The sequence below is a fragment of the Colius striatus genome, chromosome 6 (assembly GCF_028858725.1).
Source record: "Colius striatus isolate bColStr4 chromosome 6, bColStr4.1.hap1, whole genome shotgun sequence".
Taxonomy (NCBI): domain Eukaryota; kingdom Metazoa; phylum Chordata; class Aves; order Coliiformes; family Coliidae; genus Colius; species Colius striatus.
This window is the reverse complement of record NC_084764.1, coordinates 4,831,710-4,855,903: the sequence shown is the minus strand read 5'-3', so window position 1 is coordinate 4,855,903 and position 24,194 is coordinate 4,831,710. Positions and strand designations below refer to the sequence as shown.

The following is a 24,194-nucleotide window of genomic DNA, read 5'->3' as shown; positions in this document are numbered from 1 at the left end:
AGGGCTCTGCTTGCACTTCTCTGGAGCAGCAGCTGATGTCCTGGGTCTTGGCCAAGAACTAATACTGTGGCCTCAATGACAGTCAGCTCCATGGGTGGGACCTGCTCTAGCTTTAGAGTTTGAGCTGCTACAGCAATGCCACCCACCCCATCCAGAGTGTCCCAGCCAGGAACCAGAGCACAGCAAGCATGCAGGAGGTACCAAAGGTTCTGATCAGGGACAGCAGTGGCCCTGGGACCTGCATGGCTTCCTGCCATGGCCTGCAAAGGAGGAGAGGCAGGAGACACAAACCTTCCCCAGCCTGGTGGGGATGGGTGGCAGCCAATAGCCTTCACCCAAGGTAAGCTGCTCCCTGGGCCACAGCTGGATAGAGGAATGGGACTGCTTGTTTTGGGTGAGATCTGCAACCTCAAGATCCATTCCCCTCCCATTCCCCTGCAACCTCGAGATCCATTCCCCTCCCATTCCCCTGCAGCCCCGAGATCCATTCCCCTCCCATTCCCCTGCAACCTCGAGATCCATTCCCCTCCCATTCCCCTGCAACCTCGTGCCTGTGGAATGTGTGTGTAAGCTGCTTTTTTAAAGCACTCGTGTGCTTGCTACCCTGATAGGCTTCAGGAGGGGCAGAGCTGGCGCTGGGGCTGCCAGACCTGTTGCCAGCCGGGTGCTGCAAACCTGGCACGAGTGGGAAGCACCAGCCGGGTTTGAGCCGCTGCTCCCGCTTGCCTCGGGGCATGTCCCCGCCGTGGAAATGGCCCTGGGTGTCCCTGGGCTGCACCCTCCGCTGCGGGGGCTCTGGGGGTGGGGGGATGGGGGTGTCGGTCCAGCTGCGGGCACATCTGTCCTGCAGCTGCCGCCGGGGACCGCGGGAAGGAGCCCCTGGGCTGAGCCCCCCCTCGCTTCTCTCCCCCCTACACCCACACACCCGGCAGCAGGTATGTCCCTCCCTGCCGGCACCGCCAGCAACCCCCTCCCTCCCTCCATCCCTCCCCCCCTCCATCCCTCCTTCCCTCCCTCCCGCCCGCCCTCCGCCTGCATGGAGAGAGCCACAGAATGGCGGAGCGAGAGAAAGGAGCCGCATCTCCGCCCGCCTCCTCCCCCTTCCTGGGGCTGCACCTCGCCTCGCCCCCCAATTTCAGGTACTGACCCCTCTCCCCTTCCCCGAGACCCCCGCAGGGCTGCTCCCTCCCCCCACCCCGAGCAACGCTCCCCATCCGCTGCAGCCCCCCCCCACCTCCTCCAGCGCTTCTGCCTCCTCCCTGCCCATCCTTTCGCCCCCCCACCCCACACATCCCTTCACCCCCCGCCCCAGGCTCCACTCAGCCCCCACCCCACACATCCCTCCAGGGCCCCCCCATGGCTGCTCAGCCCACTCACCCCATATGTTGCTTCAGCTCACCCCCATCTTGGCCCTCCCCCCATACACCGCTGCAGCCCCACAAGCCCCAGCCTCCTCACCTGCCTTACCTCCCTTTCCTCACCAAAACCAGCTTCGTGTCTTTCCCTATTCCCAGGAAAACCTTTTTTTTTGTAGCCCTTTCCTAGAAATGCCAGGTGCTCCCCCTTCCTCCCCACCCTTGGGAGCCAGGAACCCCGAGTGAGAGGGTGGGAGAAGTGCCAGAATCGATCCTCCCGGCAGCACCAAGCGCTGCCATCGATTTGGGACGCGGGGGGCTGTCTCCTCTGAGACCCAGGGAGGCTGGTCGCTGCTCACAGGCACTTCCCACGGCAGGAGCCAGGCCAGGGATGGCTTTGGAGCCTCCTGGGCATCCTGAGGGCAGAGCTCTGGGGTGTGCTGGGCAGACAGGGGAAGCTGTGCCACTGCCCATGAGCGCGGTGCCCGGTGTTGCTTGTGGGGAGGCCATCGCCAGCCACAGCTCTCCGCTTGCCTCTGGCACCCAGGGAGCTGGCTGAGCGTGGGGAATCACCCCCTGAGCTCTGGGGGGTGAGATTTTGGAGGTGAGGGAAAAGAGGGGGCTGGTCCTCCCCTGGAGCCACCACAGCTAAGCTCACACTTGCCTCTGGCAAGCCCCTGAGGCCCAAGGGCACAGCGGGACCCTGCCAGGATGCTGCCAGGAGCTGTGGTGATGATGGTGCTCAACCAATTTTCCCCTGAAGAGCTCCTCTGCTCCTGCAGCCCCTTCAGCTGGGGGCTCCAGGGCTTCAGCAGCCACCTCCTCTTGCAGCACTGCCTGTGAGAGCTGCTGGGAGCTGTTGCAACATGGCTGGGTAAACCCTGCCAATCGAGTAAATGCTGCCTCTGGAAGTGTCCACCACGGAGAAGGGGCTTGGCTGCCGAGCCAGGGGCTGGAGCCTGAGCTGCTGGGCAGCTCTGGGGCCCTGAGAGGGTCAGGCTCACCAGCCTGAGGTAGTAGCTGTCCCCTGGGCACCTTCCCCACTAAACAGAGAGGGAGAGAGGTGCTGCTGCTTGTTGTGCCACAGACCTTGGGAAAGGGAGCCCAGCGCTGTGAGCCTGCCCAGGGAAGGACTGACCTCTGTGGAGGAGGCTGAGCAGCTGGGCAGAAAGCCAGGGAGTCAAGGCAAGGGGGTTCAGACCTTGCCTGTGAGCCTTCAAGTGGAAGGAGATGATGTCCCCGAGGCTGGGGCAGGGTCTGGCAGCCAGACAGGGAGCAGGGTGCAAGGAGGGAGCACTGCTTGTGAAATGCTGATGGTGTGGGTTGGATGGCAAAGCCGAGGCCCAGCCTGTCCCAGGTCCTGTGTCCCCGCTGCGAGGGCTCAGGGAGGGCCTGGGGAGGATGAGTGTGGCTCAGGGGTGAGGACTCAGCTCGTGCCTGCCTGCAGGACCAGGTGTTTCGGGGGTTCTGGCCGTGTGCTACAGACACCAGCTCCACTTGCCCACATGAGCATTGGGTGATGAGCTGGCTGCAATGGAGAGAGGGCTTGGCCCTGGTTAGTGAGCAGCCCCAGGGGCTGGCTTCTGATGGGCTGGCAAGTCCTCACTGCTGGTGATGGTTTAGTGTTGTCAGAGAAGAGATGGGAGAAGGAGGTTGGTGAGGTGAACCTCCCTTTAGCCAGGAGGACTGCAAGAGGTGACAGGAACAATAACATTTTAGGAGACAGCAGTTCAAAAGGTCTCATCCAGCCTCCCCTTTGTCCTTAAGCCTCCCAAAACCTCTCACTGGGGCTCCTCAGCATCTTTCTTTGGGACACCATGTTGCAGCTCCTTGCCCTGCCAAGAAGCTTTGCCAGTGCTTCAGGCCAAGCTTTCCCAGAAGAGGCTCTCTGGGACTGGGGGTCCCTCTGCCCAGTAAAAGAGGGGCAGGGAGGGCTGGCACAACTGGGGCATCTTTTCCAGGGAGTGCAGCTGGGACCAGTCTCTTGGTTCCTCTGATAAAAGTAAAGAGCATCCACCTTGCTGCTGGAGCAGGAAGGCTCCTAGGGAAGGAAACAAGGAGTTATTTCCTTGGGTCAAGGAAGAGGGGGAACTACCCCACTCCTTGGGAAGCCCTGTGGGAAATCACAGCCCTTTCCTGTGCTGTTGCTGGGGTCTTGGGATGGAAGGAGATCTCTGTGGGGAAGCAGACCCATCCATGCCCTCAGGAAGGCCCTCCCTCAGCACCTTCAGGCTGAGGCAAAAATCAGTCCTAGCACTATGGGTTGGTTCATGTGTCTGCCAGGCTCCTCTTGGAAGCATCTTTCTTATGAGGGAAGGCTGCAGGACCTGGGGCTGTTCAGCCTGGGGGAGACTGAGAGGGGACCTCATCAACACAAGTACCTAAAGCGTGGGTGTCAGGGGGATGGGGTGATGCTTTTTTCTGTAGTGCCCAGTGACAGGACAAGGGGTGATGGACATGAACTGGAACATAAACAGTTCCACTTAAGGAGAAACTTGCTTGGTGCTGAGGTGAGGGAGCCCTGGCCCAGGCTGCCCAGGGAGGGTGTGGAGGCTCCTGCTCTGCAGGTTCCCAAACCCACCTGGACACGTTCCTGTGTGACCTGCTGGAGGGGAACCTGCTTTAGCAGGGGCTTGGGCTAGATGGGCTCTGGAGCTTCCTTCCAACCCCCACCACTCTGGAGTGATCTGGAGCCACCAGAAGAGCCTGTTTGGAGGGGATGAGCTAGGGGTCAGAGCAGAGGCTACCTGTCTTCTTGTGAGAGAGACCAAAGGGCTCCTTTCTGATAAAGTCCTTCTTGGCTCAGATAAAAGAGTCTCTGTGGCTCTTGTGATGCAAGAAAAAACCCAGGGCCAGCCAAATGTAGGCTAGTGCTGTTGTCCTCATGGGTGCTCATTTCAGGGCTCTCACACAGCACTGCCTGGGAGCAGAGCAGAGTATGGCTCAGGCAGCTCCATCCTACCATGGTGCTCAGCCAACCTCCCACAGACCTGCAAGGGTGGCACGTGGGCAGCACCGTGCCCCCGCCGCTGCTGCTGGCTGGGGAGCTCGGCTCAACAGCTGCTGTAGGTCCTGCTCAGGCTTTTACTGCTGAGGGGAGTCAGAGCTGGTATTTTTAGCTTCCTTGAAAAGCAAGAGAGAAAGCAGGGGTGTTTCCACTCCTTGTGTCTCCTAGGAAGTCCTGGAGCATCCATGTGAGAGGAGAGAAGGGCGGGAGTAATAAGGAGACAGAGATTTCTTTATTCATTGCATTAAGTGAGGAGGTTTTGAGCAGACAAGGTGCCTCCAGGCAGAGCTGGTAGGGAAGATGGAGCCCTGGATACCGTTATCAGGGCTGGGAGAGACAATGAACACAGACAGCAGCATGAGTGACGTTTGCTAAGTGTGGCACTGGCAGGGAGAGAGCCAGCAACAGGTCAGCTCGGTGGAGTGCTCCAGCACAGCTGGCCAGCGGGGCTCCTGCCAGCATCACCCACCTTCACCCAGCCAGGGCTAAAGAGGGTCCCAAGCAGCTGGCAGGCTGGGGGGAGATGCACCCATCCCTCACAGCCCCCATGCTAGGGGGCTAAGGTGAGCTCCTGGGGCAGGAGGACAGTGGGGCAGCACCTCACTGGGTGCCTCAGAGGGGCAGGAGCAGCTGCTGGGGAGGGGGATACCCTCTCCCCACCTCACTATTGGAGTGGGTGTCTCTTTCTTGGCTCCATCCCGATGGAGTGGGAACTGAACAGAGGCCTGCAGCACGCCAGTGGGCAGCCAGGAGCTCTGAGAGGCACGGGGGTGATTATGTGAGGCCACTATGCCAACAGTTGGTTGTCAGCAGCTGGCAGCCCCTCCTGGGAAAGGGCCTGGTTTCCTTCAGCAGCAGGAGAGGGGTGGGAGCTGCCAGAGCAGCTCGCCAGGTGCTTCTCCAGTCCTGACCAGAGATTGGGGAAGGTCAAGGATGTCCCTGCCTGAGGCAGGAGCGGGGCTAGGGGATAGGTGAGGGCTGATGGGGCAGGGGCAGCGCTGCCCTGGCCTCAGCCCTTGGTGGAAGTGCTGCTCTCGCTCCCCTCTGCTCAGGGAACACGGCCGGGCACGATGCTGGACGTGCCCTAACCAGGCCAGACGCTCCTGTCTCCCGCAGCAAGGGACAGAGAGGAGCAGGACCCTCTGTCCCCTGCCTTGGCCAGTGAGTTGCAGAGGAGGAGGCCGAGTGTTTTGAGGCGGGCAGAGCGCGGGTGCTGAGCTGGAGCAGGCGCGGGAGCCGGGCTGGCTGGCAGCAGCAGCACTCAGCATCCCCGGCAGAGTGCTGGGACTTGGCTGTGGCTCAGCTGGGGAGGTTATTCTCTTTTTTTTTCCCTCCCCTCCAGGACAGCTGATTCCATCTATTTTTAATGAGCTTCCCCAGGTTGCGCAGTGAGCAGACAGAGCAGCAGGCGGGCACAGACTGCGACGGGGCAGCGGGCACCCGCGGCTCGGCTGGCAGCCCCCTCGCTCCTCCTCACCCCGGGGGGCTTTGATTGGGGTGGGAGCTTGTCCCCCAGGGAAAGGTGGGGGGGAGTTCTCCTCGATGCAGCTGCCCTTGAAAATGGAGTCGAGCACCGAGGAGGAGAGCTGGCTGGAAGATCAGTGGGAGAAATGGTAGGGGACATGCTGGGCCTCGGGCAGGGGGGGCTGGCTTGGGGGGGGTGTGGCGCTACACAAGGGGCAACCCCTCACCCCTGGGCACCTCTGTGAGTGGTGGCCACGGGGCATGAGCAAACTTGTCCCGTGGCCAAGGCTGAAGTTTTTGGGGCTGGGGAAGGAGCTGCGTGGCAGCCGGGCACCGCAGAGGCAGCCGGCCGCATCCTGCCCCGCACCAGCACTTCCCACACAGCATCCCCCAGCCCCAAGAGTGTGGGCAGGGGCTACATCTGAGGGGCAGAGGGCCATTGGCACCCCCCACAGCTGCTCCTGCAGCACCCAGCCCCCCGCCAGGGCAGGGAGAGAGAGGCCTGAGCGGCAGGCACTGGCCATGTCCCACCCAGCCGACACCGGTAACCCGAGAGGAAATCGATTGGTGCTCTGAAGGCTCATCACGAGCCTCCTGCTCTGCCTTCCCTCCCTGCCATGGGCAAGGTGAGGGGGAGGATGGCCAGGCACCTCTAGAGTGCTGAAGACTGCTTCCCACGCGGGTTTCTCCTGCTCCAGGGGCTGGGACAGGGGAGGTGGAACCCCTCCATCAGCGCTGGCTGCAGGGAGGGGACCCCCAAGGGGTGCGTGAGTGGTGCTGGAAGGGAGGGTGGGAGCTCTGCAGGTCACTAAATACCTTTCTCCTTCCTTCCCCATCGGTGAGGGCTCAGCCAAAGATGGGTGATGGGCTCAGTGTGGTGCCTTCAGCCCAGCTGCAGGAGCTGGGAGCAAACAGACACAGCAGCACGCAAAGCAGCGCCCGTGGCCTCTCCGGGCAAAACTCAGGCTGGGGGAGGGTGGCTTGAGGTGGCTGGCAGAGGAGTTTGGAGCTGAGCTCTTTTATTTACCCCTGTGGTAATGAATAAACAAGAAGACCATTGTGGTAATGCCCAGGAGCCAGGAGGGCCCTGCTGTGCCCCCGGGGACACCCGTGAGCGTGCCAGGAGCTGCTCCTCAGCACGGCTAAAAGGGTATCTGTAAACTCTGTGGAGACACTAAAAGGATGTCTATCGACTCTTTGGAGGGGTCTAATAAGCCCTTGGGGCTGATAGCCCTAAGAGACCCCTGAGGCCATGCAAGGATGCTCAGGGGATGCCCACAGTCACCTTCCAGAGTGATTTTGGAGCTGAGGGAAACTGCTGCCCTCTCTTCCTGCAGGCACCCCAGGCTGTGCAGCCCTGCCAGCCACGGCCCAGGGGCTGCTTCTGCCATGGCCAGTGGCTTTGTGGTGCTTGCAAGGTCTGTGGGTCTCAATGTGGTCACCTGTCCCAGTGGGTCCAGCTATGCACTGTCAGGATGCCCAGCCTTTGCCCTCCCTGAGGGCTGGGCATTTGCCCAGCTGGGACAACCCCAAAGCCTTCCTGGGATGATGGCAGTCAAACCCCTTGGGCCAGGGCTGTGCTCTCTGCCCCACGCTCTCCCAGCTGCCTTTGGTCAGACAGGGGCTGGTTTGGAGCACACTCTTGCTTTCCCACAGCTGCAGACTGCCATGCCCAGCCATTTGGTGAGGACAGACCCATCCCCTCTCAAAAAGCAGCCCCTTTCCCAGTACAGACTGGAGGAGCTCTACTGGGGTGGGTGGTGTGGGATACTGCCCTGCACCCTCCTACCTGCTGCCCACGCAGTGGGTGACCACACCATCTCCACTCCTTCCAGGCTCACCCACGACATCAGCCTCGAGGAGTTTGAGGATGAAGACCTCTCTGAGATCACTGATGAGTGTGGAATCAGTCTGCACTGCAAGGAGAGCCTGGCCACCCGGGTAAGCACCATGGGGATGATGGGGATGGGCATGGACAGGGGCATGGGCAGAGTGTGCTGGTGGGGCTGGCAGGACCCTGGGCTACCATGCAGGACCTTGGGCTCCCATACAAGACCACAAGCTGCCCAGGCTAGTGATGGTTCCTCAAGGTGCCCATTGGCATGACCCTAACCCCCTTTGCTCAGCAGTGCTTGCTGCTCACTGTGGCACTTTCTGAGGCAGCCAAACCCAAGGGACAGAGAAAAAGCATCTCAAAGCCAGTGCCTCTTGGTTCCTGCTGTGATGGAGCAGTTTGAGGTTGTTTCTCAGGGATGAGCTCCCTGTTTGAGTGGGATGGCCAATGAGCCTCTAGCACCCGATGGGCATCTTCAGGAGGATGGGACACTGAAGGTCCCACATGGTCTGTGCCTCCTACTCCCTCATGCACCCCTGGGCCTGGGGATGCAGCTGGGCTGGCATGACAAGAGCTCTCTTCTGCTCACCCAGTTCCTCCTAGCTTGCTCCCTGCCTTTAGCAAGAGCTGCCCTCAGGCATTTAGGAGGCAGGAGACCTGGAGGCTGGTGAAACAGGGATGGAGGAGGTAGCTCTGTCCTGGGCAGAGTTGAAATACAAATGGGAGCCATGAAGCCTGTGCAGATGCTGCAGATGGGTCTCAGCACCCAGGGGCATGCTGTGGGCACCCTGAGGGGGTTCACCCCACTATCTGAGCTGACTGAGAAAGCCACAGAGGCAGAAATAGGGAGACCAACTGAGAATGGCATTGGGTTTGGAAAGAGGCAGAGATGCAGTGTTTTGCCCCACGTGTTTCATGGTGAGGGGATGCAAATGCTGGAGCTGTGAATCGTTTCATCCCTTGGGAGAAATTTCATCTGCAAAACTGATACAGAGCCAGGGAGGAGGGGAAAGGCAGAGCAATGTGTGACAGATTCAAAACTCTGAAGTGAATTGGTGGCCTTTGTTGAAGATGGGAAGGTACAAGCAAACCTCATCCCTGGGAGGTGAGGTGTCCCCAGTATCCCGTGGTCCCTGAAGGAGCTGTGCTCCCTGGGGCTAATCCCAGCAGCAATTTGGCTGCTTCTGGAGGTGAGGCTGTTGCTCCTCATCTCTGCCTTAGCTGCAGGCTGGAGAAGGATGGGGAGAGTCAGGGCTGTGGGTGCTGAAGGAAATGGGGGATAATGCTGGAGGCAGAAACCAAAGGCAGACCCGGTGCTGGGCACAGGGCATGGGCAAATCCTCCTGCCTGCAAGAGGGGAGGCAGGCAGGGGCTGTAAGGGATCGTGGCTGCAGGACTTACAGCTCACCTTCCTTGAGGATGAGTTCCAAATGGGCTGCTTCACCCATTGCAAACAGCTTAGTGAGGGGGTTGCTGCAGCCCTGCGTTGCCGTGCAGAGACCTGACCCGCCGTTACAGGGCTTGATGGGGTGGCAGCAGTGAGCTCCCCAGGGATGGCTCAGGGCAGACCTGAGTGCACCGAGAGGCTGCTGAGGTGAAGGGGGAGCAGCGAGCTCCTCACCAACACAGCCAAGCTCCAACAAAGAGCCTGCTAAAAATATGACTGAGTGCTTTCCATGGGGCACAGAGGATCGCCCCAGGAGCTGAACTGAAAGAAAGCTGTGACAGCAACAGCGAGGGGGGCTTTACAGTCCCCACGTTGAAAGCAGGAGCTGGGGAGCTTTGCAACCTGATTGGCATCCAGAGAGAGCTCAGAGCTGTGGGAGCTGCTGATGGAAGCAGCCAGGCCCAGAGGGAGCAGCTTGGCTGTGTGTGCCTGCAAAGCAGCAGTGACCCAGGGCCGCGTCGGGCGGCTGCTGGCAGCGCTGGGCTGGCTGGGCAAGGCAGCCTGGTGCCAGGTGAGGGCTGGGAGGGCCAGGCTGAGGCCTTGTGCACACTGAGCCCCTCATGCTGTGCTGTGCAGGATGGAGGGTTGGTCCTGGTCACCCCCACAGTGCTGGGCAGCTGGTGAGAGCCACAGAGCAGATGATCTCAGAATCATAGAATGATGGAGTTGTTTTGGTTGGAAAAGACCTTTCAGATGATGGAGTCCCAGCCCTGCCCTCACCCTGCCAAGCCCATCACTAACCCATGGCCCTCAGCACCTCAGCTCCACGCCTTTGCAATAGCTCCAGGGCTGGGCACTCCCCCAGCTCCCTGGGCAGCCTGACACAGGGGCTGACAACCCTCTGAGGGAAAAAGTTCTGCCTCAGCTCCAATCTCAACCTCCCCTGGGGCAACTTGAGCCCATTTCCTCTTGTCCTATCTGTAACTCCTGGGGACAAGACACTGACCCCTACCTGACTACAACCTCCTTGATGAGGGGTGAGAGTGAGCTGCTGGATCACACTGAAGCAGAGTGGTGGGAAAAGGTGAAAGAAGCTGTGGGGAGCATGAGGAGCTGTGGGGATGGGGGCATCCACCCCCTCCAAGCTTCCTGACCCAGCAGTGAGTCTCTGGAGAGATGGGCACAGTAACCCAGCAGCAAGTGGGAAAGCACTGGGATGGAGACAGGGGACAAATGCTGTCCTGGGGCTGGGAAGGAACCTCATGACGTTCAACAAGGGCAAGGGCAGAGTCCTGCAGCTGGGGAGGAACAACCCCCTGCAGCAGCACAGGCTGGGGGTGACCTGCTGGAGAGCAGCTCCAGGAGAGGGACCTGGGAGTGCTGGGTGATAACAAACTAACCATGAGCCAGCAACGTGCCCTCGTGGGCAAGAAGCCAATGGCAGCCTGGGGGCATCAAGGAGAGTGTGGGCAGCAGGTGCAGGGATGATCTGCTCCTCCTCTGCTCTGCCCTGGTGAGGCCTCATGTGGAGTCCTGTGTCCAGTTCTGGGCTCCCCAGCTCCAGAGGGACAGGGAACTGCTGGAGAGAGGCCAGAGCAGGGACACCAAGATGATCAGGGGACTGGAGCATCTTCCTTATGAGGAAAAGCTGCAGGAACTGGGGCTGTTTAGTCTGGAGGAGACTGAGGGAGGATCTCATCAAGACTTGTAAGTACCTAAAGGGTGGGTATCAGGAGGATGGGGTGACACTTTTTTCTGTTGTCTCCGGTGACAGGACAATGGGTGATGGGCATGAGCTGGAACACACAAAAAGTTCCAATGAAACAACAGGAGAAACTTTTTTGGTGCTGAGGTGAGGGCGCCCTGGCCCAGGCTGCCCAGGGAGGGTGTGGAGGCTCCTGCTCTGGAGGTTCCCAAACCCACCTGGACACGTTCCTGTGTGACCTGCTGGAGGGGAACCTGCTTTAGCAGGGGCTTGGGCTGGATGAGCTCTGGAGCTCCCTTCCAACCCCCACCACTCTGTGATTCTGTGAAGGTGGCTGCTGGATGGGGATGGCCAGTGACTTTGGTAAGGAGGGGGATCTGGGCAAAGCCCATGGCAGGAACAGGCAACCAGTGTGGAGGGCAGCACCCAAATAGAGGTGGTGTTTGGGGTTTTATTTGGTCCTGGAAAAACAAAGATGACTTCATCATAGGCTATTTTAGCAGCCTTCCAGAAATAGTGGCTTCAAGACAGAGAATCTGCAAGGAGGCTGTCGTGGTTCAGGCCCAGCTGGCAACACACCCCCACCTTCCTCAGGATGGTGGAAGCCTCAGCGAGATGGGAGGAGAAAACATCCCCATGGCCCTGGGTGCACTTGGTGGGTCGTGCAGAAGGATGGGGAAGGCTGATGTGTGCACAACAAGCCAGAATAGAAGGGTTCTTCCTTTTAGGCTTCTTAAAAAGTGATGTCAGAGGCACTCAGCTGGCTCAGCCCCAGAGATGGGCCTGACTCAGAGCTGGGGAAAGTTTCCAGCAGCTTCTCACAGGAGCCACAATTATGGCCCCTTCCCCATTACCAGAAGCAGCTCCACACAAACCTATAACAGAGGTATAGACCTCTGTTATGAGAGAAGTATAGAGGGGCAATCCTCTGTGCTGCTGCAGACAGACAAAAACACCCTTCTCCACCTCTGTGAGCTCTCCAGTCCCCACAAGCAGCTGCTAACAGAGGGAACTGAACTCTCTGATGCCAAGTCTCAGCCTTTATTGCTGGCAGCAGCACCCTGGGCACGTGCAAGCTCTGAAGGCAGCTTGGGAAGGAAACCACCGACCTTTAAACACCTGGGGGGACATCAGTGCCTCTCTGCCCAGCAACATAGCCCAGGAGGGGTGTGATGGCTCAGCACGATGAGGAAGCTCCTCTTACAGCCCTCAAGGGCTTTGAGAGTTGAAAGGTGGTGAGGGGAAAGAGAGTGCAGTCAAAATGTCAAGCCCATAGGGAGAAAAAGCAGTGGTGCAGCACTGGCACCAGTACCCAAGGCAGGCATTGGGTTCTCTGTCCGTGTTCAGGTGTGATGAGCAAAGCCCTGACTGACCTGCCTGGAGAAAAGAAGGCTCAGGGGAGACCTTCTCACTCTCTACAGCTACCTGGAAGGAAGCTGTAGCCAGGCAGGGGTCCGTCCATTCTCCCTAGTGCCAAGCAATAGAACAAGAGGAAACGGCCTCAAGTTGCACCAGGGGAGGTTGAGGCTGGATGTTAGGAGGAGTTTATTTGCTGACAGGGCTGTCAGGCATTGGAACAGCTGCCCAGGGAGCTGCTGGAGTCACCGTCCCTGGAGGGGTTTCACTGAGGGCTGGTGGCTGATAGAGCTGGGACAAAGGATCTTAAAGGTCTCTTCCAGCTGAAACCATGCTGTGATTCTATGACCTGCCCCAGGCAGGGGTTGGACCAAACCTCCAACCAAAGGGACTGGCTGCTTGTGGGAGCACCAGTTGCCAGGATAAGAACTGAGAAGGAGCACGGTCTGCTTCAGGAGGAGGAATCACAGGGCTCTGAAGAGACCTCAAAACCTCCAGGGAGGGTGTGGAGGCTCCTTCTCTGCAGGTTCCCAAACCCACCTGGACACGTTCCTATGTGACCTGCTGGAGGGGAACCTGCTTTAGCAGGGGCTTGGGCTGGATGAGCTCTGGAGCTCCCTTCCAACCCCCACCACTCTGTGATTCTGATTCAGGTGACGGGCTGGTCCAGCCTCGTGTGGGACAGGGGTCTGGAGGAGGTGCCCAAGCACCCTGTCCTGTTGTGTTCTGCAAACCCGCAGCCACGGGGGCTCCAGCACGTCCCTGGGGAGCGATTGTTCTCACTGTAAAGGAGAAAACCGCGCTCGTTGTGTGTGTCTGAGACCCGGGGGAGGACTGGGGAGGTGATGGGGGGTGTGTGGAGATGTCCCACCACCGGGGGGGCGGCGAGCCAGGCCAGGGAGGGGTGTGTGGCGCTTCTCTGCCTCAGGAATAACATCCCTGTCCCTTTAAAAGGCAGAAAGCGCCGGGTGCTGATGCGGCTGCAGCGGCGCCGGGTCCCCGCACCCCGCACCCCCCCTCCCGCGCCCTTGCGCGGCCCCGGCGGGAGGCGCGGCGGCGGCTGGCCCTCCCTCTCCATCCCTCCCCCCTCTCCATCCATCCCTCCCTCCCTCCACCCCATCCCCTCGCATCCCTCTGTCGCTACGGCGGGCGCTAATCCCGGCAGGGCCATGTGAGCCGTGCGGGCGGCGGGGCCCGGGCGGCGGGCGGCGCGGAGGGCAGCCGGCTGCAGGCGGAGATGCTCCAGCTCGACCTCATCGATGCGACGGGGGAAACGCCGGCCGAGGAGCAAACGGCCACCGAGCCGATGCAAAAAGAACCCCCGGCTGGGACTACGGATGTCTACAGGCCGAAGAGACCCACAACACTCAACCTCTTCCCGCAGGTGCCTCGCAGCCAGGTGGGGATGGGATGGGATGGGATGGGATGGGATGGGATGGGATGGGATGGGATGGGATGGGATGGGAGGAGGGGGGATGCTCTCCCGCGGCCGGGGGCTTTGTCTCGGAGGGATGGAGCGAAGGGTGGATGGTGTGGGGAGGCTGTGTTGACGCTCTGCTCCCCCGGGGCTCCGTGCTGCAGAGCTGGAGGGAGCGGTTTGAGGGCAGAGGGCACTGGGAAGGGACACAGGGATGTGCTGGCTGCAGCCGGGACCAGACCCCCACACCTCGGTGGGGAGGGGGCTTAGGGGCTGAGTGGGTCCTTCTTCCATCCCTGCCGCAGAAGGTGCGAGGGAACAGGTTGGGAAGGAGCATTGGGGTGGTGGGACTGAGCACATTGGGGCAGGGGCAAGGGGGGTAGAGGGAAAAGGACCCTGTGGGGATGGAGAGCAAAGGATTCAGAGTGCAGTGAGTGCATGAATGAGCCATCACAGGCCCTGACACCGTGCCACGGGGCTGGCAGGCTCAGGGCTGGCTGTGCTGGCTGGGCCCCAGCCCCAGGGCAGGGCAGGAGCGACCTGGCGGCACTGGGTGGCGATGGGGAACCCAGCAGCCTCCACTCCTGGTGCTGTTGGTGCCCTGGCAAAGGAAGTGTTAATGTCAGCACCCCTGCAAAAGCTGAGAGACACAGTGGTGACACCCAAAATGGTGGGCAGGAGGCTGGGGGGAGGGGGCTGTTCTTTCACATCTTTAGGTTTAGGAAGGGTTTTCCCCAAGGCAGCCGTGGGGTTGTTGTCACCTCCTGGCATTTTGGTGACAGCCATCTCTCCCCAAACTTCATGAACAAGGTTCCTGCAAGGTGCAGGAGGCATGGGGCTATTTTTGCCCCCTCCCTCCTGCCTTCAGCTGTGTCTCCTGCCAAGTAGGAGGATTTTCGTGGCGGTGACGTTGAGCTGAGGAGCGTTGAAGCGAGAGGCAGGTGTCCCTGTGGGTGACAGATGGGGAGTAGTCGGAGCTGGATGTCACCAGCACCAGCAGCTGATGCCAGCTCTCTGCCTGAGGCCCTGGCTGGGAGGAGGAGGAGGAGGAGGAAGGCACAGAGCCAGGATGAGGCCCCGCAGGGCAGCTGGCACCAGGGACAAAGGCAGCAGAGCTGGGGAGGCACCAGGCATAATGGACAAGGGGACAGTGGCAGCCTTGTCCCACCGCGTGCAGGGACCCCGAGGAGCGAGTGGCACGTGGCAGCCACATCCAGCTGTGGGGACAGGGGATAGGAGGGTGGCAGAGAGGGATTTGGGGGAGAGGATGTTTGCACAGGGGGATGGTGGAGGCTGTGAGGCTGCACCAGGAGCCACGGTACAGCCCAAACTGAGGATGTGGGGAAGGGGAGGTGGGGGCTTTGCCACAAGTGGCAGCAGGAGCCCAGAGCCAGCAGGGATGGGCACACAGGGCTGGTGCCTGTGGGGATGGGCACACAGGGCTGGAGCTAGTGGGAGTGTGCACACAGGGCTGGGCTGGCCATGGCAGGTAGTGCTGTGGGTGAGGCAGAAGTGCCACAGAGACTGGCTGAGAGGTGCTGGGGTGCTTGTTCTGGCAGCACACCTCTGGCCAAAGGCAGTTTTTCCCTGCCCACGTGTGGTGCCCTGAGGAGAGGACAGGACAGGGTGCAGGGCATCCTTTGGGGATGGCTCTGAGAGATCCCCCTCCAGCAGTGCCAGCCCCTCCTGGCCTGCCCAGCTCCTGCAGGTGGTTAGAAGAGGGACTGTGGCCACGCATCCCCAGCCACTGGGCTCTCCTCTAGTGCCACAGCTTCCTCATGCTGGGCAGGCTGTGACAGGCAGGACACCCTCCCACTGTGCTCCAGCCTCTCCTCAGTGAGCCAGGAGCTGGCTTAGTGACATCTCTGTTGCTGCTGAGCTCTCTGTGACCATTGTCCCAGGCAGGTGGCCTGGAGATGGTGCAGGGAGCATCCCCTTCCTGTGAGGGGAAGAAACAGCTGCTGGGACCGGCCAGCCACATCCTCTTAGGACCTTGTGAATGCCTCTGCAGCCAGACTGAGCATTGCAGGCCCTGCAGCATGGGTGGGCTCAGTGGGCTCTGTCCCATCCCAGTCCAGGCAGCCAAGCTGCCTCATGTGCTGGCCATGTGGCACTTTGCATGCAGCCAGGACTGGGCAGCTCTTTTGCTGTAGGTGATAGCCTCAGGCTGGGGTAAAATCCAGGGAGGCCCAGCAGGGCTTAGTGCCTGACCAAAAGCTAACAGCATGAGAAATGTCACTGCTGCAGCTGAGGGAGAAACCCCCAATGCTCTGCAGAGGGGCTGGGGGGAGCTGTGGGGTGGAGGAGAGGATGGAGAGCAGGGTTGGGGCCACAGCAGGCGGGATGTCACACGCTGGTAAGACAGGCAGGGAGGACTTGTCCCCTGTCTGCAAGGGGGACCTGGGGGCTGCACAGATGGGTTGTGGAATCTCCTTCTCTGGAGACATTCCAAACCCACCTGGATGAGTTCCTGTGTGACCTACTCTAGGTGGTCCTGCTCTGATTGGGGGGTTGCACTGGATGAGCTTTTGAGGTCCCTTCCAGCCCTTGAGATTCTATGATCGTGTGACAGTGAAGCTGCCAGGGCCAGGCAGGCAAAACCCAGCACCCACAAAGACACAGGCAGCCTCATCCTGCCTCTCCAGCTGACCAGAACTGATGTCTGCTAGTGAGCTCTGTGTGTGTGTGCCTGTGCACATGTAGACAGGCACCCGTCCACATGTCTGTGTGTGTAGGTGCATTCCCCTACATACCCACCTCATATGGGTGACTCCAGTAGCAGGCATTATGCAGCAGCACATCCTCTAGCCCTTGGGGCTTCCCTGAGTTTGGTGCTTTGGAGGTAGGGCCAGAGGGCAGGCTGCAAAGCCGGTGTGCCCAGCCTGGGCAGGCTCCAGGCAGGCTCGGGTCTTGATGGCTTTTTGGCTCGGGACTGTGGGGTCCTGCAGCTGAGTCTCCCCAGGGTGAGTGAGTGCAGCCATCCAGGCCTCCCAACTGGCTCACCCTGCTTGCCCACCACCATGCCAGCTCTCACAGCAGCAGGCTGAGGTGCAGGGCTGCCAGGGTGGTCCTTGAGCCCCCATGTGCCCAGGGTGGGAAGCCAAGCAGGGTGCCACGGACCCAGAGAGCACTGGGTGCCACGAGCTGTTTACTGTTTGGGCTACAAAGCAGCTTTGTTCTTCTCCTCAGGACACCCTGAACAACAACTCTCTGGGGAAAAAGCACAGTTGGCAGGAGCGGGTGTCCCGGTCATCGTCCCCTCTGAAAACGGGTGAGTGCTCAGGCTGTTGACCAGGAGGGGTGGCTCCAGGAGCTGGGCTGGGGAAAACATCCTACAGTGGACGCAGGATGCATGTTCATGCGGAGCGTGGGTGGCATCCCTGGCCAGGGTATTGTAGGGCACCGTACCCTCCGTGCTGCAGGGCTGCCAACGCCGCTCTCCCCCCGCTTCCAGGTGAGCAGACCCCTCCCCACGACCACGTTTGCCTGAGCGATGAGGTCAATCACCAAAACAGCACAACTTCCACCAAAGACCGGGGCACGTCGACGGAGAGCCCGTGCCGGCGCACGGCGGGCACGCAGATGGCAGCCGCCTGCGTCCCCAGGGCGGCCGACAAGCACCAGGCCGCCGGCCGGCCCCCGCCTCACGGCGCCAGCGTGGTGGTGGTGACCACCAGGGGCCCCGAGGCTCACCGCGACCGCATCCGCTACCAGACGGACGTGAGGCTGGAGGCCACCGAGGAGATCTACCTGACGCCCGTGCAGAAGAACTCGGACCCCCTGGAGAACGACAAGCCCTTCGTGTCGCAGCCCAGCGAGAACCGCATGTCCGTCAGCTCCGACGCCGACACCTCCGGCTACTCGGCCTTGGCGGGGAAAACCAAGCCCTCCATCAGCGAGGAGGATGAGGTGCTGGACTACATGTCCTCTCCTGACAAGACGAACCCGCCCAGGGCCTCCTGCGGTGGTGGGAGCGGCGGCTGCCGGCCGGGCCGCGGCCTTCAGCGAGCTTCGGTGAGCTCGGACACCAGCGCCCTGTCCTACGACTCGGTCAAGTACACGCTGGTGGTGGATGAGAACGTGCAGCTGGAGCTGGTGAGCCTCAAGCAGTGCTACTCAGGCTACAGCGACGAGAGCGACTCGGCCACCGTCTACGACAACTGCGTGTCCTCGCCCTACGAGTCGGCCATCGGCGAGGAGTACGAGGAGGACGCGCTGAAGCGAGACTCGGTCTGTCTCTCCGAGGACTCCACCCCCGAGGCCGACATCCACTTCTCCAAGAAGTTCCTCAACGTCTTCATGAGCGGCCGGGCGCGCTCCTCCAGTGAGTGCTGGTGCTGGGCGGGATGGTGGGCTCTGGGGGAAAGCTGCCGGCCCGGCCACGAGGCTGAGGGCACCTTCGGGAGATGGGAAGGTCACCAGGTGGTGGCTGGGGAGGATGTGGAAGAGCCTTGGCAGCTGCAGGAGGAGGTGGCTGGAGGTGTGTCAGGCTGCTTTTTGGGGCTAGCTGGAGGTTGGCCGTGCTGAAAGGGGGTCTGAGTGGTCTGGCAGGGGGACAGCATCCCTCCTGCAGTGCCAGCCTGCAGTGCCCCTGACATCAGCTACCTCTCCCCACTGCATGGGCTGGTGCAGGGAGGCTGTGGGCCCAGCGAGACAGCTCTCCCCGTGCCTTCCTCTCCCCTGAGCACCACGTGGCTTTGTTTTGTCTGAGCCGCCCCCAGGAGCCTCAGCAGCCTCCCCAGACCACGTCATTCCTTTGGCTGTGGTGCCAACCCCTCGATGCTGAGATGTCCACCTCTGCCTTCGTCCCCAGGTGCCGAGTCCTTCGGGTTGTTCTCCTGTATGATCAACGGGGAAGAGCAGGAGCAGACTCACCGTGCTGTCTTTAGGTGAGCTCTCCTGGGGGAAAGCCTGTGCTGCCCTCCCACTGCAGCGAGGCCAGCCCAAACCCCAGTGCTTCCAGCTTTTGGGAAGCCCCAGGGACCAAACCACTGCTCTCACGTGCTGCCCAGGAGCAGCATCTGCCCAGGAGCAGCCAGGATCTCTGGGAAGCAGCATGAGTAGCTCAACAGGTGAAGCCCTTGCCTTAGGTGCCAAGTTGCGGCTGCCTTTTGAGCCTTAACCCACTTGGGCAGTTCGTGTGGCCCCTCAGGTGGCTGCCAGGGCTGCTGGTGGGTGTTACCTTGCAGCTTGCCACTGAGAAGGCTGGTGGCCAAGCCAGCTGCTAGTGCCTCTCTGCCCAGGTTTGTGCCTCGCCACGCGGATGAGCTGGAGCTGGAGGTGGATGACCCTTTGCTGGTGGAGGTGCAGGCAGAGGATTATTGGTACGAGGCCTACAACATGCGCACGGGCAACCGGGGCATTTTTCCTGCCTACTACGCGATCGAGGTCACCAAGGAGCCAGAGCATGTCACAGGTACCCAGCCCCTGCCCTCAGCCTGCTCCTGTCCCCCACCTTGTGTCCACTGCCACTGGGCAGAGGCTGGTGCTGAGCAGGGGGATGGAGGGAGGACGGAGCTCTGGGCAGCTTCTAGTGTGATGCTGGGAGCTGGTACTTGGGATTGCAGGAACCGTTGGCTGGGCAGGGAAACATGCAGGGGTGGGAATGACAGAGCTGGGGAAGGGGCTGGAGCACAAGTGTGATGGGGAGCAGCTGAGGGAGCTGGGGGTGTTTGGAGAAGAGGAGGCTGAGGGGAGACATCATCACTCTCTGCAGCTACTTGACAGGAGGCTGTAGTGAGGTGGGGTCGGTCTCCCAAGTAACAAGTGATAGGACAAGAGGAAAGGGGCTCAAGTTGCCCCAGGGGAGGTTGAGATTGGAGCTGAGGCAGAACTGTTTCCCTGAGAGGGTTGTCAGCCCCTGTGCCAGGCTGCCCAGGGAGCTGGGGGAGTGCCCAGCCCTGGAGCTGTTGCAAAACTGAGGTGCTGAGGGCCATGGGTTAGTGATGGGCTTGTCAGGGTGAGGGGAGGGCTGGGACTCTATCGTCTTAAAGGTCTTTTCCAACTGTAATGTGAACATGGGGAGGTGGAGCTCAGCCCATGTGCCTGATGATCAGAGGTGATTCCCACAGCGTGCTGTTGTTGCAAATCTGCTGGGGAAGAAGCTGATCTAGACAAAGTTAGATAAGCAGAGACATCCTTTATGAGCCAACATGCAGCAGGGACGTGGGATCGTTCCCAGAGAGTGTCCAACAAAGCATCAAAATGAACAGATACTTATAGCCAACGTTCCTTTGTTCCCTTTTACTCTGCAGATCAAGCCTGCTTGTAATTGTTCATCAAATTTGCCTTTTACCTTGATTGGTTATTTGTTGCTTTTACACATTACATCCCTCTGATTGATTGATCCCTGCTTACACAAGTTATTCACATACTGAAATCACTTGGCTCACTAAGCCAAGACTCTGAGTTAGGCTTTTAGACCTAACTGATCTAAGATATTGATTATCTGCTGCTCTGGACCAGAATGGGACAAGGTTCTGGGACAGTGAGCAGCTGAACTGGCTGATAACAAACTCTTTTCTTCTTCCTTCAGAGCAGCTACTCCTGTCATTGTCCTTGGGCACTGTATGGGGCTGGGTTCTGAACAGCCCACCAGATTTCTCAGGCATGGGTTTTCCCAAGGGAGCAGCTTTACAAAGGAGGCCTAGTTTTCACAGAATCAATCTCAAGGCTTGGAAGGGACCTTTAGAGCTCATCCAGTGCAACCCCCCTGCCAGAGCAGGACCACCTAGAGCAGGTCACACAGGAACTGGGTTTGATTGTGTCCAGAGGAGGAGCTTCCACAGCCCCTCTGGGCAGCCCCTGCCAGTGCTAACTTACTTATAAACTTACTCATAAATTTACTAACTGTTTGGTCAATTCCCTTCCAGTTTTCTACTCTTGTAACACCATCTCTTGCAGCTCTGGCCAAGAGCAGTGACTGGGTGGACCAGTTTCGGGTGAAGTTCCTTGGCTCGGTGCAGGTTCCCTATCACAAGGGCAACGATGTGCTGTGCGCGGCCATGCAGAAGGTACCAATCCCACCCCACCCCTGGCAGCAGTGGGGAAGGGAAGGAAGGGGATGAGCTCTCCTCACTGCTCATGAGTGCTGGGGCTTTGTCTGTCTCTTTGCTGTCCCCCCCTAGATTGCCACCACCCGCCGCCTCACTGTGCACTTTAACCCACCCTCCAGCTGCGTCCTAGAGATCAGCGTGCGCGGCGTCAAGATCGCCGTCAAAGCCGATGACTCCAAGGAGCACAGCAAGGTAGAGCCCTGCTCCCTGCTCCTCCTCACCCTCCCCCAGCTGCTGGGTTGTGCCCCCTGTGCCAGAGGTCACGTTTGCTTATGAAAACAGAGGGTCTGCATCCCCCAGTCTGAGGGTGATGCTGTGTACAAGGGCCGGTGCCTCACAGCTGCGCTGGGTAATCCATCAGCTCCTCCTAAACCTGCCTGCTGCTATTTTGAGTGGTGTCCTCCAGCTCTGCCCTGTAATCTCTTTATCTGGCCAGGACAGGCTTCTGATTAGCAGCTGATTCTGCATAAGTAGCCCTGCAAAGCCTGGGGAGATGCTGGGCTGAGGCAAGCGAGGGCTTTGCAGCGAGCTCTGGGGAAACCTCCCCTGCAGCTGGGGTAGGAGCAGCTCATGGCTGCGAGTGCTGTGGCAGAGAGAGCAGGGCTGGGGTTTCTTCCTTGTATCTAGAGGATGCCATCAACCTAGTTTCTCTTTAAACTTGTGTAATTTAAGTTCTCACTTCTGGCTGGGACCCTTTGAACACTCAGGCTTGAGTGACTTAGAGTTTTATCCATTCCCTTTCTGTCTGTTGGGATTTCTGAGAGCTCTTGTTTTAGCAAGGGAGAAGAGCTGTGTGTGCTGAGCAAACAGCAGCCCTTCCTCTAGCCTGAGCACAGCCCCCAGCCCAGGGCTTCCAGGGAAACCTCTTGCTACAGTCAGCTGCCAGCGGCCCTGGATCAGGCTCCAGTTCATTTCACTGCTCAGTCCAAGTGCATCATCCCAGGGGTTGCCCTGCATGGAGGTGAGGAGCTTTGACAGTCCATCTGCCTCTCTCTCTCCCCCTCCAGGTAAACAAGTGCAGCCATTTTTTCCAGCTGAAGAACATTTCCTTTTGTGGGTACCATCCAAAGAACAACAAGTGAGTAGTAAGGAGGGGTGAGGGGGCTCTCAGTGCCAGCAGCTCAGCGTGGAGGCTCTGCCTTCCAGCTCCCTGGGCTCAGCACTCCTGAGGCTGGGAAGGGCAGGGGAGGCTACTCAGAGCTGATCCTCTGGTGAGCCCAGAGCTGCAGCTTCACACCAAAGCAGCCTTTGCATGGGAATTCCATCCCAGCTCTGGGCATGGGCCGTGGCAGCTGGTGCCCGTTAAGGTTTGGGAGGGGGATTGAAGTCCCACATCTCTGTGCTGAAAGGTGGGCAGACCCTGGGGATGCTGATTCAGTCACATCCACTCTCTCTGCCCTCAGATATTTTGGGTTCATCACCAAGCACCCTGCTGACCACAGATTTGCCTGTCACGTCTTTGTCTCGGAGGAGTCCACGAAGCCCCTGGCAGAGTCTGTAGGGTGAGTGCTGGCTGGGCAGGGAAGGCTTGTTCCCAGAGGGCATGAGGCAACCAGGCTCAGCCCTCCCATCTCCCCACATGTGTGAGGCTGACACCTGGCCCCAGGCTGCCTCCTCTTCCCTCAAGATGAGCTGAAAGCCAGAGCCAAGGGGGCTACAGGCAGCCTGTTCCTCGTAGCCTCAAGGCAAGGGCTTGCAGGCAGCTGCCTGGAAGTCATGCATGGTGCAGGGGATGAGAGCGAGGACAGAGGCCCTGCAGCTCTGGGTTGCTAACACAGGAGATACTGAGGGCTGGAGGGTCAAACTGTGCCTGGGGGGTGAGAAGGGAAGTGGGGCCTGTGGGGAAGATGCCCCTGCTCAGCTGTGCCCAATGCTGTGTTGCAGGAGGGCTTTTCAGCAGTTCTACAAGGAGTATGTGGAGTACACGTGCCCCACAGAGGACATCTACCTGGAGTAGAGGCCTGCAGAGGCCCCTCCTGCACAGGCAGGGCTGCAGTCTCGCCCCTTCCCCGCGTCGTGCATGGACAAGAGCGGCTCTGAGGCCGGCGGAGCAGCGGGCCCGGGGCACCGAGCGCCGTCTCTTTTCATGCCTCCCCTTCCTCGGGCTGGGGGGAGGGGGGAGGGCTGGACAAATGGTGTTTATTGTACAGAATACTTAGTTTATTCTCCCAGAGCAGCACGCTCAGGCCCTTCCTGCTGCAGGTGATGGCATCTCCTCCTCAGGCCCGTGGGGTGGGGGGAACTTGGAACGCAGCGGCGGAGTCGGACTCTGGCCGTGGGAAGACACAGCAGCTACAACTGACAAGCCCCAGCTGCTGGCTCTTGCCTGGGAGCTGGGCTTGCCCTGGCTGGGCATCACCTCCCTGCCAGGCCCTGGGGCCACTGCTGCTGGGCAGGGAGGAACAGGGACCTCCAGTATCTCCTCTGCCAGAGCAGGTGCCAGGATGAGCTGCCTCCGCCTTGTCTCTCCCCTCTTGTGTCTGTGTCTGGGGAGAGAGAGAAATCCTGCTCCTTTCCCCCTTTCCCCTGGCTGGCAGGGGCAGGGCCCCCGGGGTGCTGGGTGCCCCTGCCCAGAGCTGGGAGCCTACCAGGAGCGGGGCAGGGAAGGGCTAAAGCCTGCAGGGAGATGGGTGAAGCACGGGGGAGGGAGAAGAGCATCTCCCCATCCCTGCAGCCAGCGGTCTCTGTGCTTCAGCTGGATCTGCTGTGATGGCAACAACTATTAAATACGATGGTTCATGGAGCAGGGCTGCTGTGCTGTTTGTGTCCCAGCTCTGGGGCTTTGGGCCTCCCTGGGGACCCCAGCAGGAGGGGGGAGCTGCTCAGGTTGGGCTGAGAGCCCCGGTAGCGCTCCTTAGAGAGCCGAAGGAGCGTGGGGAGGGCAGCTGCTCCCTTCCCACCCAAGGCAGGGCTCATCCCACCCAAGGCAGGGCTCACCCCTTCCCATTCCAGCCCTCACCTGCTGGGCCCAGGGCCCGGCTGCCTCAGGGCTGCCCATCCCCGTAGTAGTCCAGCAGCTCCCGCTCGTCGCGTTTGGCTTTGCCGGCGTGGCGCAGCCCCGCGGAGCGCTGCCGGGCCCTGAGCCGCGGCTGCTTGGGCTTGATGCCGTAGTCTGAGGGGAGAAGGGAGAGGCTGGGCTCAGCCTGGGGCTGCCCTGAGGAGAAAGGGCTTTGGGAAGAGCAAGGAGAAGGCTGTACCGTCCACCAGGCCAAAGTGCCGCTGCGGCAGCTCCAGGGGAGCGGTGAAGTCCTCAGGAACCGAGTAGCTGCTGCTGAGGAAGAAGAGGCGAGGGGCAGCTGAGCACCACTCGTCCCCAGCCAGGCTCAGGGGGCTTGGCAGGCCCACAAGAGCCAGCACACAGCTGGGCCAGGAGCCCTGCTGCACCTTCAGGTATGGGAGGAGCAGGGGGATCATCAACCTCTGGGGCAAGGGCCGAGGGAGGGCGGCCCCCAGCAGCAGGGCAAGCAGCAGCAGCCCACGCAGCATGGCAGGCAGCAGGAGCACCCAGGACAGGGTGTGTGGCTGCCTTGGCTGCCCAGGGAGGTCACAGAGGAGCCCCTGTGGTGGCCCCACCAGGCACCGCTGCTATGGAAACCCCCTTTCCCCTGCAGAAC

At 60.3% G+C, this 24,194-nt stretch overlaps 2 protein-coding genes across 2 annotated transcripts; one reads left to right on the top strand and one right to left on the bottom strand.

Moving 5' to 3' along the window:
* Positions 1-1,053: 1,053 nt before the first annotated feature.
* MAPK8IP1 (mitogen-activated protein kinase 8 interacting protein 1) lies at positions 1,054-23,312 on the top strand. Its single transcript, XM_061998043.1, has 12 exons — positions 1,054-1,139; positions 7,662-7,767; positions 13,274-13,507; positions 16,715-16,796; positions 16,980-17,849; positions 18,339-18,414; positions 18,769-18,941; positions 20,429-20,538; positions 20,653-20,772; positions 21,588-21,658; positions 21,984-22,082; positions 22,465-23,312. The coding sequence occupies exons 1-12, from the start codon at positions 1,054-1,056 to the stop codon at positions 22,535-22,537; spliced, it is 2,100 nt and encodes a 699-aa protein (XP_061854027.1). The 3' UTR covers positions 22,538-23,312.
* Positions 22,730-24,102, bottom strand: FREY1 (Frey regulator of sperm-oocyte fusion 1). Its single transcript, XM_061998045.1, has 3 exons — positions 23,778-24,102; positions 23,540-23,692; positions 22,730-23,066 (listed from the first exon to the last, which is right to left on the bottom strand). Exons 1-2 carry the CDS (start codon positions 24,064-24,066, stop codon positions 23,565-23,567), a joined length of 417 nt encoding a protein of 138 aa, XP_061854029.1. The 5' UTR covers positions 24,067-24,102; the 3' UTR covers positions 22,730-23,066; positions 23,540-23,564.
* Between the last annotated feature and the right edge of the window lie 92 nt (positions 24,103-24,194).

Bases quoted from the DNA above. Each gene is read 5' to 3' on its own strand.
- FREY1 (XM_061998045.1), bottom strand. From the start codon at position 24,066: ATGCTGCGTGGGCTGCTGCTGCTTGCCCTGCTGCTGGGGGCCGCCCTC. The intron at 23,693-23,777 runs GTACAGCCTTCT...TTCTCCCCTCAG, and splicing joins GCACTTTGGCCTGGTGGACG to ACTACGGCATCAAGCCCAAG.
- MAPK8IP1 (XM_061998043.1), top strand. From the start codon at position 1,054: ATGGCGGAGCGAGAGAAAGGAGCCGCATCTCCGCCCGCCTCCTCCCCC. The intron at 7,768-13,273 runs GTAAGCACCATG...TAATCCCGGCAG, and splicing joins AGGAGAGCCTGGCCACCCGG to GGCCATGTGAGCCGTGCGGG. The intron at 20,539-20,652 runs GTACCAATCCCA...GTCCCCCCCTAG, and splicing joins TGTGCGCGGCCATGCAGAAG to ATTGCCACCACCCGCCGCCT.